General features: G+C 57.0%; 1 protein-coding gene across 1 annotated transcript; it reads right to left on the bottom strand.

Moving 5' to 3' along the window:
* Positions 1-772: 772 nt before the first annotated feature.
* Positions 773-13,259, bottom strand: CDX1 (caudal type homeobox 1). The gene is made up of 3 exons (XM_059825517.1): positions 12,833-13,259; positions 1,206-1,351; positions 773-979 (listed from the first exon to the last, which is right to left on the bottom strand). The coding sequence occupies exons 1-3, from the start codon at positions 13,257-13,259 to the stop codon at positions 773-775; spliced, it is 780 nt and encodes a 259-aa protein (XP_059681500.1).
* Positions 13,260-18,557: the final 5,298 nt, after the last annotated feature.

The following is an 18,557-nucleotide window of genomic DNA, read 5'->3' as shown; positions in this document are numbered from 1 at the left end:
TGTGCTCCAGGTGGAGGATGGCTGCAGTGCTGCCTTGCCATGGCACAGCTGGGGGAACCAGGGCTGCCGGACACATCTCCGTGTGCCTTTTTGTGGCTGCAGGGGCAGAGCTGGGGGTGCAGGAGCAGGCACTGCCGGGATGGCAGGGACTTTCGCCAAGGGTGTGCTCCAGTTCTCCACCATTGCCGTGGTTTGAAGGAGTCCCCCCTCGGGTCCCACGGCCAAGGGTCCTGCCTGGCTCCTGCAGTCCAACTCACTCTGCATTTGGCACTCCCCTTCCCAGCATGGCAGATCCAGGAGACCAGCTTGGTGGGAATTTCTTTTGCCCTGAGTCCAGCCAGGTCTTTTTTCTAGTTCAGTCTTGTTCGAACTGCCCCAAAAGCGCCAGGCGTCTGGATCGCCAGGAGGACCGAAGGAAGTGTCCTACCAGCTCCACCTGAAGCACTGTAGGAAAGCCATCCTCCACCACTACTCGCTTCCTTCTGCTGGCATTAGGACCTTGCTTTGGGCTACAAATACCAGAGATCAGACCTGTGCATGTTTCCTACAGGAGAGCAAAACTACATAACCTATGTTTTTTACGTAGGAGAGAGCCCACCAGCCCCTTGGGAAGGTCCCGGTGCCACCTCACCCAGGCTTGCTGGCTGCCCCGTTGGTTCAGCCAGGGACCATCGTGTCTTTGGGAAGGGGCTGTCTCTCTTCAGAGCACACGGACTGGCTGGGCTCTGCTGCATAGTGCTTATCTCTTGGTGTCTATAGCTGGTGAAAGGGGTTAAGGCATGAATTCCTCCTTGATCGTCAGCGGAGACGAGGAGACGAGGTTTGGGGTGCTACTGCTGCAGAGGCCTCCGATGGGTCCTGGTGTGCCGACAGCCGGCGGGGTTGGCGTGGTGGTGCTGGTGGGCTGGCTTTGCTGCTGCATCTTCTTTTTGTTCACCTTCCTCTCCTTTGCCCTCCGATTTTGAAACCAGATTTTCACCTGCAGAAAGACAAAGGCTGCGATGCAGAGATGGGGACAGATGCAGCCAAGGATGACAACCCTTGGGGTCCCCCTGGGGCAGGGGGAGCATCCTGGAGTTTGGAAGAGAAGGCAGAGATGCGGAGCAAGGTGGGACCACCTCTGCCTGCTTGGGATGCAGCCCTTCCCCTCCCCAGCCCCATCTCCACCCGGGATGTGGGTTTTCCTGGGAGACCGCAGCACTGACCTGCCGTTCAGTGAGCCCAAGGGCAGCGGCCAGCTCAGCCTTGCGGCGGATGGTGATGTAGCGGCTGTAGTGAAACTCCTTCTCCAGCTCCAGGCGCTGGTGGTCTGTGTACACCACCCGGTACTTGTCTTTCGTCCTGGTCTTGCCTGGCAGAAAGAGCAGAGCGGGGGTGAGCTGAGAGGTTATGGAAGGGAGGGGTAGGAGCATCACTGAGGCCATGGAGGAGCTACAGAGCCACCCGTGGAGAGCTCAGGAGAAACATGGCAATGCCCTGGGGATCAGAGGAAAAGAGAGTTGTGAGGGTCCTACTGAATTTAATGCCCATTCTGGGTAGCACCAGGGTGTTTCTCCATGTTGGAAAGGACCTGGGCGTTGGGGAAATTGCTTGGTAGAAAGAGAAGGGATTCAGAGGCATCCCGAGAAGATGGACTATAAATCCCATGTGCCATGACACACTGTCCCTGAGAGGAGCAGAGCTACAAGTGCTGCGGTGGGCTGAGGACAAGCTGCCTGCAAAAATACAGCCTGGGAGGGCTGAGGGAAGCCCAGCTCTTTGCCAGGGAGCCCAAACCTAAGGTGCCATCACTCAAAGGCACATGGATCAGGACAGGGGAAAGAGGCAAAATCCAGGGATGACATAATTTTTCTGCTGCCAAGAGGGTTATTTTCCTCCTCCCAATACCGAGCTCAGACAGAGGGCAGTAGCTTATTCGTTTGGTGCAGTTTTTAAAGATGCACTGAAGAAAGCCCCCATGGTGCACAAGCACTCCCAGAGACTGGGTCCGTGGGCCAGTCACGTTTGACCAAAACCAGCCCAAATATTGCCTTGGGACCCCCATGTATGGACAGAGCTTGGGGCCATGGAGCCCCACATCTCCTCGGTGCACAAGGCAGCACTGCCACTTTCTAGCAGAAAAATACAGTCAAAAATAGCCCAGCCACCTTCTCCGTTAGCTCCTTCGTTAAATCGCACACATGCAGGGCAAGCTGCAGAGCAAGAGCCAACAGCTTGAACTCTGCCTGGCCCGAGGGCAGCGGGTGGCACTTGGAGGAAGGGTGCCCATGCCCAGCAGTTTGCTGACAAGTCCCCGGTGCTTTCTTCTGCAGAAGAGCTGATGGGCGGGGAACAAACACAGATGTGAATATTTGCTTCTCCACCCAAAATAACAAAATCCTGTTCCAGGGCATCAGGAGGGACGGAGCCGTATTTTCAGCTGAGCAGACACTGTCCTTCCAACTGGGAACCCAGCCATTTGCCTGGCAGACACATTTGCCCAACTTCTCCTGAATTTCTGCTTCTGAGAGTGGTGCTGCAATGGGAAGGGGCAGGAGCAAGCCCAGAACAGCTCCATGGATTTCCCCAGGACTGCCCTGGGTGTACCAGCGTGGACAGGATACTGCCCATCACTGCTTCAGATGTGCAGGGAGGGTTTTCTAGTGACCCAGCAACCCACATAACCTCACTTGCAGCCTGCTTCCCCCAGGAAAGGGGATCTTTGTGTGTCTGCCATCCTGTTCATCCATTCCCCCTAACAAGTCCTTGGCACATCCGTCACTTTGAGCCAAATCTGATCAACATCTAGATGTCTCAGCAATATTATTAAACTCTGACCATCCTAGTGGAAGCAGGCGTTTGGGTGGCTCAGAGCTAAACTGTGCTTCAGAGACTCCAGAGTAGCCTCAACCCTAATCAGACATCAAAGAATCTCCACACAACAAAACCCCAACCCCAGGCTGCAAATCTGTTTCTCAACCAACTCAATTTTATTTTTAAGGGTGTCTCTCCCCTGCTTCCCCATTTCAAGGAGATGGGGACTTTCCTAAGCCACCTCTGATGTTGAAATATAAATGTAAAAGAGGATCGGAGACAGGACAACCCACGGCCACGGTGCGCTGCGAGTGGGAGAGGAGCTGTCTGGAAGTGAAAACCTAATCCCTCTTCACCACTGCCAAGAGCAAACCTGCCTCTCACCACAGAGGGTGACTCTGCAGGTAAAAAGAGGGTAAAAAGGGTAATGTGATTGAGCAAGATGTGTACGGAGACGTCTGCAGACACACAGCTGAAACACAGCGATTTAGTGTGCGAGGGGTCTACGCCAGCATTCCTGGGCATTTGTCTCCTCTTTGGCACAGTGCAGGGCTGGAGCGATGCCGGGGCACCTGGCGCACGTGGGACCCCACGCTCTCCCCTCACTCTCCCACGGCACCCCTGCCCTTCCTATGGGGTCACTGCCACCTCTCACTGCCCCGCAGGTGAAGAGTTCATCAGCGTGAGAAGGACTTGTGCATCCCAGCCCAGGAGGGACCTGTGCTGAATTTGCAAACACAGCAATTCCCGGGGAGTTACAGAATAATCCAGAGGCACCAGCGGAGATTTATGCAGGGTTTAGCAGCTCCGTGAGAAACCGAGCTCCCTCTGTCTGCTCTAGCCTCAGGGACTCCTACAAGTCCTTTTCTTTCTCATATAAATTTATCTTTTTTTTATTTGAAAGCAAAAATCTTTCTGAAGAGGTAATGACTTTAAAATGATCTTACTTGCAATATTGCTGTTTGAATGCCACTGATTAGAGAAAAAACAGCTGGAAAGCAAAGGAACTGACAGATAAAGTGAAAAAAAAAATAAAGAATAAAGAAATAAGGTGGTTTGTGAATACCACATATGCCATGAATTTCAGCAGGAATTATTATTTCCTGCTGCAGCTGTAAACAGATCCATCACAGCTTGTTCTTTGTTATTCTCTCTTCACCGTTCATCCTTGATGAAGCCTGTGCTTTGCCTCAGGTCTGGCAGATAGCCGGCCGTGCCGGTGAGCCGCTGTCGTGTGATCCGGGCACCAGTCTCTCGCTGCCCAATATCAGATAGCAAAGACTCAAAGCAGAGGGCTCACGACCAAGCCAGAGATGGAAAGTTATTCATCTCGACTAATTGCTGGTTTCATCAATGTTTGCTGAATTCGGGAATGTATTGTGGGTGATTCACAAGGAAAAGAAAAGGACTCACAAGAAATACTATTGACAATGAATAATTCAACTACCTTGAATATGAATGCTGGGTTACACTTAACTGTCTCCTGGAGACTTTTTATGGCTCTGTGAAAGGAAAGAGGAAATTTGGTACGAGCCAGCCCAGCTTCTTATGGGGAGCCCTCATACCTATGGGGAAACCCCAGCGCCGCAGCGGGGAGCACGGCCAAGCAGAGGGATGGAGCCACTCCCGCATTTCCAGGGAAGCCTGGCAGCAGTGGACCAGGCTGTCTCATGGCCGGGATAGCCCGGAGCTGCTGCTGCTGCACCGGGAGGGAGTGCAGATGGGGTGTATGGGGTGCAAAGGGGGTGCTGGTGATGCCTCCTAGCACAGCTGCTAGCCCCTTCCAGCCCTGCTATGCATTTGAAGTCCCTTCTGCTTGTCCCCAAAGGACCAGGTAAAGGAATTGCTTGGGCATCCAAATGGAGTCATTCGCGGGGCCAGTGGGAATGGTTTCGGCTTTGGGATCAAGGCAGGGCCAATGGCTGCGTGCAGAGAGGGTATCGTTACCACTGTTAATGTATAACCCTAATAGCACTCACCTGAGCTGTGATTAGATAAGGGAATAGCTTTAATGTGCTGTGCAAACCCCAAAGGACACACTCCTGAGTGTTCATGCACATGCACTAGCACACACGCGGAGGGATGGGGTCCTGACCCGCAGCCTGGATCTGCTCCCCACGGCAGTCCTGGCCTGGGGATGGGGATGCTGGAGCTCCTGCCCTGGACCAGGTCAGGAGCCTGGCAGGGAAGGGAAAAATCAAACCAGATCCCTGTGCCCACCATCCTGGGCTCTGCACTCTCACAGCTGAGGCAGAGGCTGCCAAGGAGGGGGTAATTCACTCTCTCCAGCCCTGGCCTGCCCAAAGAATGGCTTTCAATGAGAAGCTGTGCCCCAAACACCCTAACAGATAGCTAATACGAGGTATTTTGAGGCTGTTGTTGAGCTGCTCTAAGAACAGCTGGGAAGAGGCTGGTTCATACCAGGGAGGAAAGAGACTGTGGGGTAGCAGCAGCATCCTGGGAAGAGGCGGAAAGTAGTGAAGGACCCAAAGCTGGCATGGTTTTTTGGAGCTTTTCTTTTCCCCAGTCCTACAAAACAACATAGCCAGCCCAGTGTGCCCAGCATGGCTAAGAGGGATCAGGCCATCTCTGAATGGAGCATCCTCATCCATGGGACACAGCCCTCCCATCTGCGGCAGGAGCAGCACGGCTGCCAGCAGTGAGGAGCATAAACCTGCATGGTTTTCTAAAGGTCTCTGTTTCACAGGTCAAAGCAGCTCCAAATTGCAGCAGCGGCAAACCCTGGCTCCGTGGGAAGATGCTATGCAGCCATCAGGGCTCCGATCAGGGCAGCCGGGGTACCTCAGCCCCAACCCGCTCACCAGAGCTGCCTAGATGAGAGCCCACCGTGGTACCGGCTGTCGCGCCCCAGCCGCAGAGGTCCTGGAGGCCTGGGGACGCGGGCACATTGCACGCTGCTTTGCAGGGAAGGTGCTGGCATGGGGGACGGAGGCGTTGCTTCCAGACCGGCCGGCCCCGTGGCTGCTCGGTGGCTCTGCATGCCCTGCTGCGTGGCAGCTCCTCGCATGACTGGCATGAAAAGCCTGGGCAACGTGCTTCTGGAGCAGCCCTGCATGGTCTCACCTTCCTGGCGATGCTCTGGCCATGCACTGGCTCCATCTGTACAGTCTCATCTGCCTGTCTGTCTGTACTGGGTGCATTTCCACACCATCTGATGGCACTACAATATTTTATTGCTGAAAAACATCAGGTGTGAAGGTCCTGTCACCAGTGAGCACCAGGGAAAGAACTTGTCTGCACTGGAGTTACAGTGCAGCAAGACGGGGTGCAAGGCTGTCCCCCGGGGTGGGTGCTTTCTCTCCATGACAAAGCTGCTTTATTCTGAATGAGCAGCATCTACATGCAAAGAGGATAAAATCCTCTTGTCCCAGAAGAATCGGTGTGCTATCAGGATTTGCCATTCCTCCCCAGGGAAAGCATCAAGGAAAACTTCCCCCCACCCCCGGCATAGCTAAGGCAATGCTACGGATGGAGAAACTGAGGCACAGAAGCAGTTTCAATCCAGAGTGAAGTCCCAGGGTCAGTGCCATGGGCTCTGGCTTCTGGCAGGACTCCCTGGGCAGCTTAACCCCTGGTCCTGCAGCTCTATGGGGGGAAATCCCACCACCACTGCAAAGAGGAGGGCAGCTGGCAGAGCGATGCCCCATGACAGAGACCCCAGGCCCAGGAGAGGACTGGGATCGGCTTCTAGCACTCAGGAGCCTCCAGGCTGGCTGTAGTCACCCCATCTGGCAGCCAGATGTGCTCCAGCTGCCTCTGTGAGGAGGGGCCGATGCTCCCTCTGCCGAGCAGAGGCGACGGCAGCCGCGCTGCGCAGCAGTAATGCTGACGCTTGGAACATGCAGCCCAGCTCATTTCACTGTCCCTAAACCTACTGCAAATGGGACTCCCAAGGTCTGCACTGACAGCGCAGGGGCTGAGCCCCCCGAGGCCCTCCCTCTGCCCCCCCTGCCCCACGCTTGCTTGCTCCCTTCCTTTTCCCTCCAGCTCCAGCAGCTGCTCCAAAACACGCAAGCTCCTCTGTGGCCAGGGAGGGGGGATAAACCCGAGCCACCACCCCCTCCCCGAGTGCTGGGAACCAGAAGGTTTTCACAAGCCTTCCCATGCATGCTTCAATATCGTCAGCTAGTTTTCCTCTGCCGCAGGAAGCAGGGGGGTGATGGATGGGACGACCAATGTGGGGCAAAGGACCGGAGCCATGTGGCTTGCTTCATCACCGCCAGTGAGAAAGGAGCCCCTCTGGAGGGCAATCCTTACTGAGATCCCTGCCTGAGATCATTCCTCTGCCAAAGGGCGTTGGATTTAGACAATTGATGGGTGTCAGAAATGGGATGAGAGGAACCACCCCCCCTCATACATATTTAATGTCTCTGTACAGCAGAGTGGGGGGATGCTGGATGAGTCCTCACCCAATGGACCCTGCCAAGGCTCCTCCAGCTCTGCTCCGGGTCTGAGAAACGGGCATTTCAGAGCTGCCGGGCTGAAGGCAGGACTCATCTGTGCCTGCGGGCGCTGGTGGCCCCTCTAAGGAGCCCAGTGACCCTCCTGCCCCCGGGGTAGGTCCTTGCATGGCTGCTTGCCTGACACTGACACAACCTGGGGATTTCTTCCTGGTGCCAAAGACTTGAAGGCAAACGGTAATGCTCCTGTGGGCACCCACCGGCAATAAAACCTAATTCAGCTTGGTATGTCGTGCACTCTATGTGTTTCACTTACAAAACCGCACCACATGTCCTGATGGCTTTCTAGTCTCTTGCACACAGAGGATTGAGCTCTACATTTCCAAAAAAGCCCTACAGCTTTGCTAAAAGTGAGTGCGTGTGGCTGGGGATTGCTTGCCTGGAGGTTATGGGACTGGCAGAGCCAGGAGGCAGAGACCAGGTCTTGGTGCATGGCACAGCCGCACAGGGCAGCCCAGCTGCTGGGAAGGGGCAGAAACACCTGGGAAAAGAGCTGGATTGGGAGAGCACAGACTGGTACGCAGGAGCACAGGCTGGCCCTGGCTGGGCTCCACGCTGCCAGCACAGCAGGATGGGGCCAGATCTACACCCACACCCACACACGTGAGTGAAGGCACCCCTCCTGCAAGCCTCATCTTCCTCCCAGGAGGTGCAAACCCCAAGGGGATGAAGAGCAGGTTGCTGGCGGTTGCAGTGAGCTGGTGGTTCCCCATAACAACCCCGCGTTCTTGGACACGGAGCAACGTGACAGGAGATGCTTCAACCCCAGGGGCAGCAGCCTGAGGCTGGGCATTGGGGCAAGTATTTCCCAGCCCTTTATTTTGGCAGCTGGCAGATTCCTTCAGTTGCTCCCATGGTTTTATGAGCTCTGAGCCAAGTGCCGCCAACCAGGCTCCTGTGCCGGATCAAAGACCGCACCAGCGCGGGAGGGCAAGGGGTGCCGGGGTGGCACGCGGGCTGGCCAGTGCGTGCGGGCTGGAAACAGCCTGTTTCAGAGCGTCACCTTTACACCAGCCCCACAGCACTGAGCCTGGATCCAGCTCACTCGGATCTGCCACCTGGATGGATTTGGCCCAGCTGCAGCATGAGGAGGAGGACAGCAAAGCGGTGGCAGTGCCGTCTGGGCACTGGGACTCCTCTCCCCCTTCACAGCCCCGTAGGTCTCAGCCCATCCTTACCATGGGGCAGTGTGGGGGAAGGATCTGGCCCCTTATCCGGGTGATTGCAAAGCTAACAGCACTGGAGTGGGCGTCCTTGAAGGGTCCTCTGTAGGAAACATCTGCCATTGGCCAGAGGTTTAGAGTGTCCCTCTGCTAATCCCAGGGTATTAGCCAGCCAAGCCCATCACGTAGGTACTGCCAGCGCTCCAGGGAAGCCTTTTTTGTTCAAGGAAAGTCAATTCTAGGAAAGTTTGAAAGGCCTGTACCTTGGCCAGCAGGCTAAGCAGTCAACAAATCCCAGCTGGGGCCAGGAGCAGGTTGTGGGTTAATAATTCAAGGGGAGAAGACCGATGGAGCCCAATGCACGCACACACTGAGTGACCCGGGGGACCAAAGGAACTCACGGGGCATGACCATGTCCTAAAGAGGGTCCCCCATGCAGGGACTGACCGGGGAAACGCACCGTCCTCCAGCCACCACCATCACCCCAAAACGTACCATGCACGGCATGAGCTCCACCTGTCCAGGGGAAATGTTTCTGTCTCATTATTGGGGTTTTTACTCTTTCCTCCAGCTTTCATGGACCTCACCAGGGCAACAAATAGAGCTGGTAAACTGAGCTGGAAATAGTGAAAACTGAGACAGAAAACTCCACACCCAGCAAATCGCCACTCGCCCATGCTCAGAGCATCACTATTTGCTTTCTATCACCCCAAAACCTGCCAGGGCACCACAGGCACTGATACCACCTGAAGCCCCGAGCACATTCACCTCCCCAAGGGATGCCCCAATTGCACTTTCACTTGCAATATTTAGCACTGCGGCCCTGGCTTGATTAGTGACCTAAAAGCCAGACCAGAGGCAGTATCTGAGGATTTGCATGACTAACGAACAGAGGGTGAATTTCAAAGTTCAGCCAGCCACCGTTTCCAGCCGCCTTCCTGAGCTTTTTATAGAGCCGGGGTGCAATTCACAGGGAAGTTTGCAAATAATTGCGAATAAGGAGGAAGCATGAGGCTCTGACACGCTGCTCGTGAAGATTTTATGAGCAGAAAAAGAGGTGACATCGGAGAGAGAAATGAGGCCTGGGGACATCTTCCAGCTTGGTTCCCTTTAACTCCCAATTTCCAGTGACCAGCCCTCTGGCATCGCAATCCCTTCTGCTGCAGGGTTATCTTGACTCAGCCGGGTGAAGTGAAGCACGCACGTATTTAGCAACAGATATATAAAATCATCCCCCTGTAAAGCCTGACTCTGCAATGAGTCACTGGGAGATTTCTCATTGATTTTTCTCTGGATTGCATTTGCAGAAGCCCCCAACACACTCATACTCCCTGTGTAACATTTTCTCTTACCACCCCACAGCTCTTTCCCAAAAGCTTTCAAACCGTGGCCAAGAACTGTTTATACAAGGCAAGACAGGGAAGGAACCTTAATTTACAACCCTCTGAAGTATTATGATTTATAGCACTCCTAATGAAACTGTTGATATTTATAGCAAAAAAGTCCGTGTATTCATTTCCTACTCGCACTGCTGTGAGATGGGTAGTTAATCAATCCAGACTGATTAAAGTCCCATGTATGGATTTCAATAAAATGATTCACCTAAGAATTTCACCCTTATCTATGTCAAACCCATCTATGCCCTGCTCTCTTTCAAGCTTAATGGAGAAAGGCTCTTTTTTTTCATTTAAAGGGCAGCCCTGGAAAACACGGGCTGCATCCCACCATCTCCCAGCACATGGTCCCACCATGGCCAAATCCTGCAGCCACTCGGCACCGGCAGCGCTGGGCTTGGACCCAGCAGAGACGCAAGGACAGGTCCTTAACCTGCAAGTGCCTTAAAAAGGGACCTTGCTGGTTGTCTGACCTGGGGAAACACCACAAGAAAGGGGCTTTCACCCCAGCACCCATCCCCGCATCCCTGGGGCTGGGCTGGGGCAGGGCTGGGGCAGCTCCTCCTCTGCGTGCAAGGGGAACAAGGCTGATTTCTCCCTTTGTAAGTATTTAATCTAGGAGATACAAACTAAGAAACTAATGATATTTTTCCAGAATTCAATCAACTCAATTGTCATCTAACTCAATCAGAGGCACTTTCAAGCCCCTGTTTTATCTCAGCCCCACTGCTGGGTGTAAAACTGTGCCCTTGATCCAGAGGAGAGGTGTGGTGATGTCTTTCTCCCCTCATCAGTCTTCCCTCCCACTTCTCTCCTCAGAAGAAACCGAGACTTTTGGACCTACAAAATCTGCAGGAGTGGTGGGGTCCCAGTTGCATGGGGGGAGCTGCAGGGTCACACCCCCCTTCCACCCCGAGGCAGAGGGAAGCCCTTAGTCCCAGCACGCCTGTGGGTCTCCATCACTGGGTATGGGGGGAGGCATTTTTCCTAAATAGGCATATTCAGTGCTTAAAACAGGCCAGGAAATACCAGCCTGCCTCTCCCCTCCTCTTTCCAGACCGGAGCTGGTTTTTTTCCATTTATCAGGATGTTCTGCCTGCTCCACCACAGCTACTGGTCCCGCTGGGACAGCCCCATCCCCAACCTGCCACGTGGATCTGGTGAACATGAGGAGCTGTTTTCCATGCTGGAAGACCCCAGGCACCTCTGCACCAGCCCCTTGCACTCGAGTCTCTCCAGGGGGCTTGGCCAGCCCCACGTGGGGACAGCGGGGAGCCAGAAACAAGCCTAAAATTGGAGACGCTTTGCAAACAGGGAGGCCTGGCCCCGATGCCGGGGATATGGGGCCACCGAAAGCAAACTCGCCCCCGAGAGATGCACAGACCACTCCTGTAGTGAGTTTGGCCCCAGCAGTGCTTTGCAGAGATCATGGCCAGCACGGGAGAGGGAGAGGGGTGGTGGGTCCGGGCAAGCCCAGCGGGCAGGGGGTCCCGCTGTGGGCAGGACGGGTCCAGGCTGGGCTGGCAGCGGTGATCGCAGCCTGGAGGGGAAGATGAAAGGGCGCGGGCAGGGCAGGACAAAGGGCCCCCGCACCTCACCTCGCTGCCAAAGGAGCCGGCCACCATCTCCATGACAAAGCGAAGTCCTTGTCAATTTGGGCTGGCCCCAAGGGGGGATCTGCCCACCGCCTTTGAAGTGGGCAGCAGGGACCCCCTGCCCAGCTGGGGCAGGGGGCTGGGGTCACCCAGACGCTTCCTCCCCCCCTGCCCCCAGGTCAGGAGTTCAGCGGGGACAGGACCCCGAGGACAGGGGGACAGAGGGACAGGACCCTGGGGACAGCACAGCCGCTCGGTACCCAGGCCAGCGGCAGGCCCAGGAGTGGGGGCACCCGCTCACGCAGTGTATGGCACCCACACACTGTGCACTTGCACACATGGCGTGCTGCACCCGCAGCACCCACATGCACCCTCCACGTGACACTGTCCCCAAACGCACCGCACTTGCACACACATCACACGTGCACACACACCACGCCTTGCACACACACCACACATGCACGCACACACTGCACCTTGCACGCACACAAGGTGCGCACGCACACACACTGCGCACGCACACACACACCGCACACACACACACCCCCCCACATGCACGCACACACTGCACATGCACACACACCAGGTGCACACGCACACACCCCGCACACGCACACACACACCGCACCTTGCACACACCCCACACATGCACGCACACACTGCACCTTGCGCACGCACCACACGCGGCACTGTCCTCAACACACAGCGCCTTGCACGCACACAGTGAGGATGTAGCATCCCTGGTACACACTCACTAACACTGTCTATACAGCAAGCCCCATACACATATGCTGCTTATGGCGCCTTGCACCTATAGCACCTCACACGCACTGAATACACCTTACATACATACACACAGTGCATGTAGCACCTTCCTTCCTCATATATACATATGGTACCTTCCCTGCACACATATACACACACACTACACACGCACGCAGCATGAAGCACCTTGCACACACATATGCACACAGCCCCTGCACGGGCTCTCACATGCAGCCACAGCCCTGCATGCTCGCCCTTGCACCCCGTCCAACACCCCCTCGGGCCCTGGGATCCCGGGGTGTCTGGCTCTGCCCATCCTACCCGATGGTGGCTGGCGAGGGCAGGGGTGCAGGGCCAGAGACTGGCCGGAAAAAAGGACTTTCCAACCATATAACCTTGGCTGCCAGCAATGCAGAAGCAACCTCCCTGCCCATCCTCAGCCCCTGCCACCGCGGCAGTGGGGTCCCCCTGCTCTTTGGGGGACAGGCGCCATGCTGAGGGCAGGCCAAGCATGCTGTCCCTCCTGGCAGTCACCATGCAGGGAGAGCCACGGAGCAGGATCCGGCCCTGCAGGACTTCAAGACCAGGGTTCCTCTGCACCAAGGAACGCGCAGGGGTGCATGGCTGGGAGGTTTCCTTACCGTTGCTGCTGGTGCTGGGAATGCTGCGTCTCATCCACTCGTACGGGGTGCGTCTCTGGGCGTTAGGGGAGAGCTGGGGGACCGAGCTGCTGATGGGTGGAGGCAGGAGTCCAGAGCTTGGGGGTTGGATGGGGTTAAAATCTGGGGGGCTGAATCCAAACTGCCCTGGGCTGGCAGTGGAAGGTGCAGCAGCGGTTCCGTAGGAATGCCAGTCCTCCTTGGCAGGGGTGTAGGGAGAGCCCCAGGCGGCTGCTGGCTGCCCGTGGTGCGGGTCGTTGTTAATCCCCGGCACATGGTGGTAGCTGGCGAAGTCCGAGTACTGGGGTGGCGCCGGCACGTAATTCTGGGGGTTGAGGTTGAGGCTGGGATGCCGGACAGGGCTGGGATACATGTTGGTGTCCTTATCCAAAAGATAACCTACATACATCTTCCCCGGCCGTCTCCACGCACATGCTGCACCGCCGTGCCGCCGGCTGCAGGCCGGGTTTGGTTTGGCAGGGAGGCGTCCGCCCCTCCTTTACTGCCGCTCACCTGGGCGCCTTGGGGAGCTGTGTCCCGGGGCCAGGCACCTCCCTGCCCACAGGCTTTTATTGGGCCCAACCTCTCGCAGCATTTGCATTGAAAGGCAGGTTTGCATTTCAAAGTGCAGGAACCCCAGCGGTCAGGGGGGCGAATTCAAATCTCCCACCCTGGCTGCAGCGGGGCCGAGGCAGTGGGTGACCCCGGGGAGCACCGAGGACCCCGTGTCCCTTCTGCTGTCACCATCCTGCAGCTGTCCCCACGCCACCAGCCTTGGTCCCTTTGTAGCAGCCGGCTTTGGGGACACTAAGGCATGGCGGGTGTTGCCCATGAGGATGCCCCAAGGAAGCCCACCCCGTCCCTGAAGCCATCTATACCCCAGGAGCAGGGTGCCTTGGTCTGAATCCTCGTTTTAAAGCCTGGCTGTGGGCAGTGGACAAGCTGGGCTGTGCCTGCCACAAGCCCTGTCCCCACGTTGGGTGACACCGAACCCTCGCTCTGGGGTGGTGCTCTCCCACACCCGGTGGCAGCATCCGCTTGATTCGGAAATGGGGGGCTGGTGGGAAGAGAAGGCTCTGGGTCCCGCTGCATTTACTCCATCTGGGGGCAAACCCACCCCTCCAACCCCGATAGCAAAGCTCAGCCCGGCCCCGGAGAGTGGGACAGACGGACAGACAGAGCCAGCTGTGTGCGGGGGGAATGCCCCCACCAGGGACCCAACAGGGAGTCCCTGCGCTCCGACATGGGTCCAAGGGGCTCCTGACCCTGCAGCAGGAAGAGTTTCTCATCTGTTTTCTTTCTTAAAGAAACAAGAAGATCCCCATACATTTTCTGATAGGGAAACCCAAGCAGAAAGTGGACAGCCGTGAAGCCATGTCTGCCTGCAAGGTGGGACGTGGGAGATCACCCGCTCGTCACCCGTCAGGCCAGGCACACCTCTGCTCCGGAGGGGGACGGAGGACTGAGGACCAGCACTGCGCCATCCAGGCCAGAAACCCCCATCATCTGCAGCCAGGAGCCTCCTCCCTGCTGACATCCCCCTCCCCACCAGTGTCACACTCCGGTTGCGTCGGCCACCACCACGTAGTCACAGTTGTCATTTGCAGGCTAACTTTTTCTCCTCAAACCAAAGCACAGCCCTGAAGAGGCTCCAGGAGGGTGTTTTGACACCTCCCCAAGGCCACGTCTCCCTTTTCTCTGCACCAGCCCCTTCCCCTGCTGGAAACACAACAGAAACAGCCTGGAATTTGACAACAAGAAACAGAAACAAACAAACAAAAAGGCAGAGAAAAAAGGGATTTGGAATGAAATTGAGAGGAGGGGATAAAAAAAGAGACTTTCAGAGCTTTTTCCTGGTATGGACCTGGGAAGTGTTTCCAGTGTGGGATTGCCTCCCAGAATCATGGGGTTAAAAGGAAAATGGGGAAAAAAACAGCAAAGCCTCTCTGACTCAAGGAGCTCAGTGCATTTGATGCACGACCATTTCTTGATTTCTTCCCCTACAGCCGGTAGCAGATGTCCCAGTGTTACAGGTGGGTCAGGAACAGCACCCGGCTATGGGTGCTCCCTGAGGCCAACGGTATCCTGAGCTCTCCCATGTGCGTGGAGGGATCGGCATGTCCCTGAGCCCCTGCAGCACTGCTGTCATCTGTTTGCTCACAGTGGACTTTGTGAGAGCTCGCTGTACCCATCTCGCAGCCCTCCCAGCCGCAGCCAGGCCAGGCTGCTGCCGTTCCCACCTTGCAAACAAGCACAGCGTGCTGGAGCCATAATGGGGCAGCACTCCCAAGCCCGGAGCTGTGGACCCGCAGTGGCTCTGCATCAGCCCTGGGTGCCTCACCCCATTGCTCCAGCCCCAATTCCAGCTGAAACTGGGTGAAAATATTACACGGATGTCCCTGTGCCACATCCACTCCATGCAAGGAGGTGGGAGCCAGGATGAGATCAAAGGGGGACGGTAAGAGGTAAGGGATCTGGTTTGCAAGAAGGGAGCAGAGTAAAACCCCAGCAATGGGAAATCACCCCCGGAGCTGGCATTGCCCAGGCTCTTGCCTCCTGAGACCTGGCATGGCCAGAGGTACCGCAAGAGATGAGCAATTTGGAGCATCCTCCCTGTTCCCCGCAGCGTCCCCAGCCCCTCACCCACCACTGTCCCGGCTCCCTTCCTCGTGACAAAGGTGACTGTCATGACTGTCCCACCCAGTGACGATCTCAGCTCACACCACAGCGCAGATTGATTGATATGCTGTATAACCCCATCTATTCTGTTTTTTTCCCAAGGTCTCAGCACAGCCATGGCTTTGTTTAAACAAGAGAGCCAAGGCCTTCTTCCTCCTCCTCCTCCTCCTGCCAGCAAAGACGCGCCGGCTCAGGCAGTGGGAAAAAAAGAAGAAAATCCCCCCTGAGCAGATGGTGGGAGGTACAGAGGGACGCAGGTGGCTGCTGGGTCCCACCCCAAGGGCGACTGCATTTCAGGGACGGGGGATGCTGGGGTTCTTCCTGCTGCTGGCTGTTTCCCGCAGGCAGTGAAGGACAGCCCAGGCCCCCTTTCCCTTTTCCCAGCCCATAGAGCCAAGGCCAAGGGCTCTGGGGGTCCAGGGGTGCGGGGGCAGCACCCCACACCTGCATTCTCCCCATGGCAGGTGAGGGGCTCGGTGAGGCGCAGCATCGCCAGGTGCCTGCTAACAGCCCTGCCGCAAGCACCCTCAGCACAGGGAGAAGGGGACAGGGGAAGACAATTGGGCCATAAAGATCCACTGACGATAACTTCCCTCTTTTCCTTTTCTTTGGCCTGTTTGCTGGTGAGGATTATGGTTGGCAAAGTTTATGCTGGGGAAGAGCCAGCTGAGGAGCCCTCCATGGCCTCCCCTCCATTGGCTTCCAGAGGAGCATCCTAGCTGCTAGACTGGGGCTGAAGGGTGCTGCTGGGGACCCTCGGTGCCCCAGGATGCCACCCGCACCGGGGTCCCATAAGTGAGCAGGTCAGGGGCTGCCAGAGCCCCCGGGGGTCCCCAGCTGGATGAGAGGAGGTGGCAGTACCCTCTCCATCCCTCCCAGAGACTCCCAGCACCAATCCCAGCCCGGGGAGCTCCTGCTAGTCCTCCAGACCTGAGATTCCTGGTGGAAACCAGGTGGATGCAGCAGAGAGGGAGAGCGGCCAGGGTTCCCCCGGCTCTCCCCGGGGCTCGGTGCTGCTATCCCTGATCGAGTGATGCCATCTCCTGGAAGCAGGAGGGCTGGGGAAGGGAGGACAGGGAGGTCCCCAGGGCCAGGCTGCAAGCAGCTATCACAGATGGAGCAGGTTTGCAGGGGAGACCACCCCACCACCTCCCATGGAGGAGACACTTACCCCTGGAAATCAAGCCCTACCTTGTCCCCCGACTTGCTCTGAACCCCCCCCATGGTTTCAGCAGGACAGGGAGATGCCTGCAGAGGGTTGAGGAGGTGCCTCCCCTTGCTCCCCTTTTCCCCCAGAGCCTCCTGCCCCACCACCTCCCCAGCAGCCCCATGGACCTGTGGTCTCCCCACTCCCCCCAGCCCCTGTTGCTCCCAAAGGCAAACCTGTGGCCTCAGACCAGCACATCCCAGAGCTGCATGGCCCCGCGCACACCCCATCCCAGCCAGCACCTTCCTCCCATTCCCGAGCTTCTCCTGCCGCCCTCCTGCAGCAGGAGGAAAGGGAGAGCAGAGCATGTCTCCTATGCATCACTCCTGCCATACACCTTTGGAGCAGCATCCCAGAGAGCAAGGGACGGATGGGGCAAGCACAACCGCCCCACCAAATGCCCCGAGAGCATCCCCTCCTCTCTGGCAACAGAGACATCAGTGCAATTCTATTGCAGAGGACAACCCCCTGCCCCAGCTCCATCAGCCCCACTGCAGACTCCCCTGTGCCCTTCGGCTTTTCTCAGGTGCCTGAACCATGTCTCTGCTGCCACTTGTGTCCCCATGCTGAGGAGGGCTCTGCAGAGCTGGTCCCCAGAGAAATAGGTGCTGGACCAGGATAACCCAAATTGATGTGCTGCCAGCACTGCCATACAGCCCCCCTCTCCCCTCCCCAGGGCTCCGTGTTGCTCTTTGGGATCTGGATCAGCTTTCCTGGCAAAATGCAAATGCCACAAATCTTGGGACTATCCTCAAGAGGGCATTGGGGACAGGGACACACGCTGGCATCTCTCATTGCTTTCCAGCGTGTGCGGGGCCCCTGCTCTCACTGTGTTGGTGATTCCCCCTGCACCAGCACAGAGCTGGGTGCTCGCGGTGCAGCCCATGGGTGCTGAGCACAGCTTGGCCACCCAGCCTGCAATGGGAGATGCAGGGTCTTGAAGGTGGCTGGGGCCTGGCGGGGAGCATCCTGGCCGTGCTTTGCTCCTTCGCCACGTTTCAGGCACTGCGTAAGCAGAGGGTTAACCATTCCCACATTAAGTGGCTGCAGATGTGTGGGAAAGTCTGGGGCGACCGGACGGCATCGCTATTAGTATTCACCCAGGAGCCTGCCGCTGCCTCCCGGGGCTCCGCCAAGCACATTTAATACCAAGGCTTGTCGTGGGAGTTAGGAAGAATGCGTGGGACGGGGCGGAAAGGCCCTGAGGCAGGGAGAGGCAGTGGGCTAGCATCCTCTGCTGCTGGCTAGTGCCTCCTCCAAGCACCCGAAACTGGGGGATGTAGGGGACAGGCCAGCCTCTGTAGGGACACAGCACCATATGGCGTATGGCTCAGTGCTACCTCCTGACTCCACCGTCACCCTGCAGCGTCCGTGACCAGCGTTCACGGACGCTGCAGGATGCTCCCCAGCCTGGGGTGCTCCCCAGCACGCTGTGCTCGGCCGTATGGTCACTCTGGAAGGAGCCCAGTACTTTCTCCCTCCCCTTACTCCCTGGCCACTGCTGTCACCCACTGCCACTCTGGCAAAGCAGGACCATGCACAGGGTAGTGGTTCCTCCAGAGGATGGGCAGAGCTCTGGAAAGGGCTGGATGAAGCCTCCGTGCAGCTCTCCCCACAGCCCAAGAGCTGGATCCAGCCAGGAGCAAGTGCTGGCTGCTGCCGTGCCAGATGGGTTGCCCAGATGTGGTGCCGTGCTCCTCGGCACCAGCCGCTCCTCTCTTGTGGTCTGGGGCTCGACACCACATCAGAGTGATACTGAAATTCCTGGGCTGACTTGGAGTTGATAGAGGCTCCGAGGAACCGAAGCCAGGGGTGAATCTG

The sequence above is a fragment of the Gavia stellata genome, chromosome 16 (genome assembly GCF_030936135.1).
Source record: "Gavia stellata isolate bGavSte3 chromosome 16, bGavSte3.hap2, whole genome shotgun sequence".
NCBI lineage: Eukaryota > Metazoa > Chordata > Aves > Gaviiformes > Gaviidae > Gavia > Gavia stellata.
Note: the sequence above shows the minus strand (reverse complement) of the source record. Positions and strands in the feature narration are given on the sequence as shown.

Bases quoted from the DNA above. Each gene is read 5' to 3' on its own strand.
- CDX1 (XM_059825517.1), bottom strand. From the start codon at position 13,259: ATGTATGTAGGTTATCTTTTGGATAAGGACACCAACATGTATCCCAGC. The intron at 1,352-12,832 runs GTAAGGAAACCT...TCTTTCTGCCAG, and splicing joins TCCCAGCACCAGCAGCAACG to GCAAGACCAGGACGAAAGAC. The intron at 980-1,205 runs GTCAGTGCTGCG...GTCTTTCTGCAG, and splicing joins TTGGGCTCACTGAACGGCAG to GTGAAAATCTGGTTTCAAAA.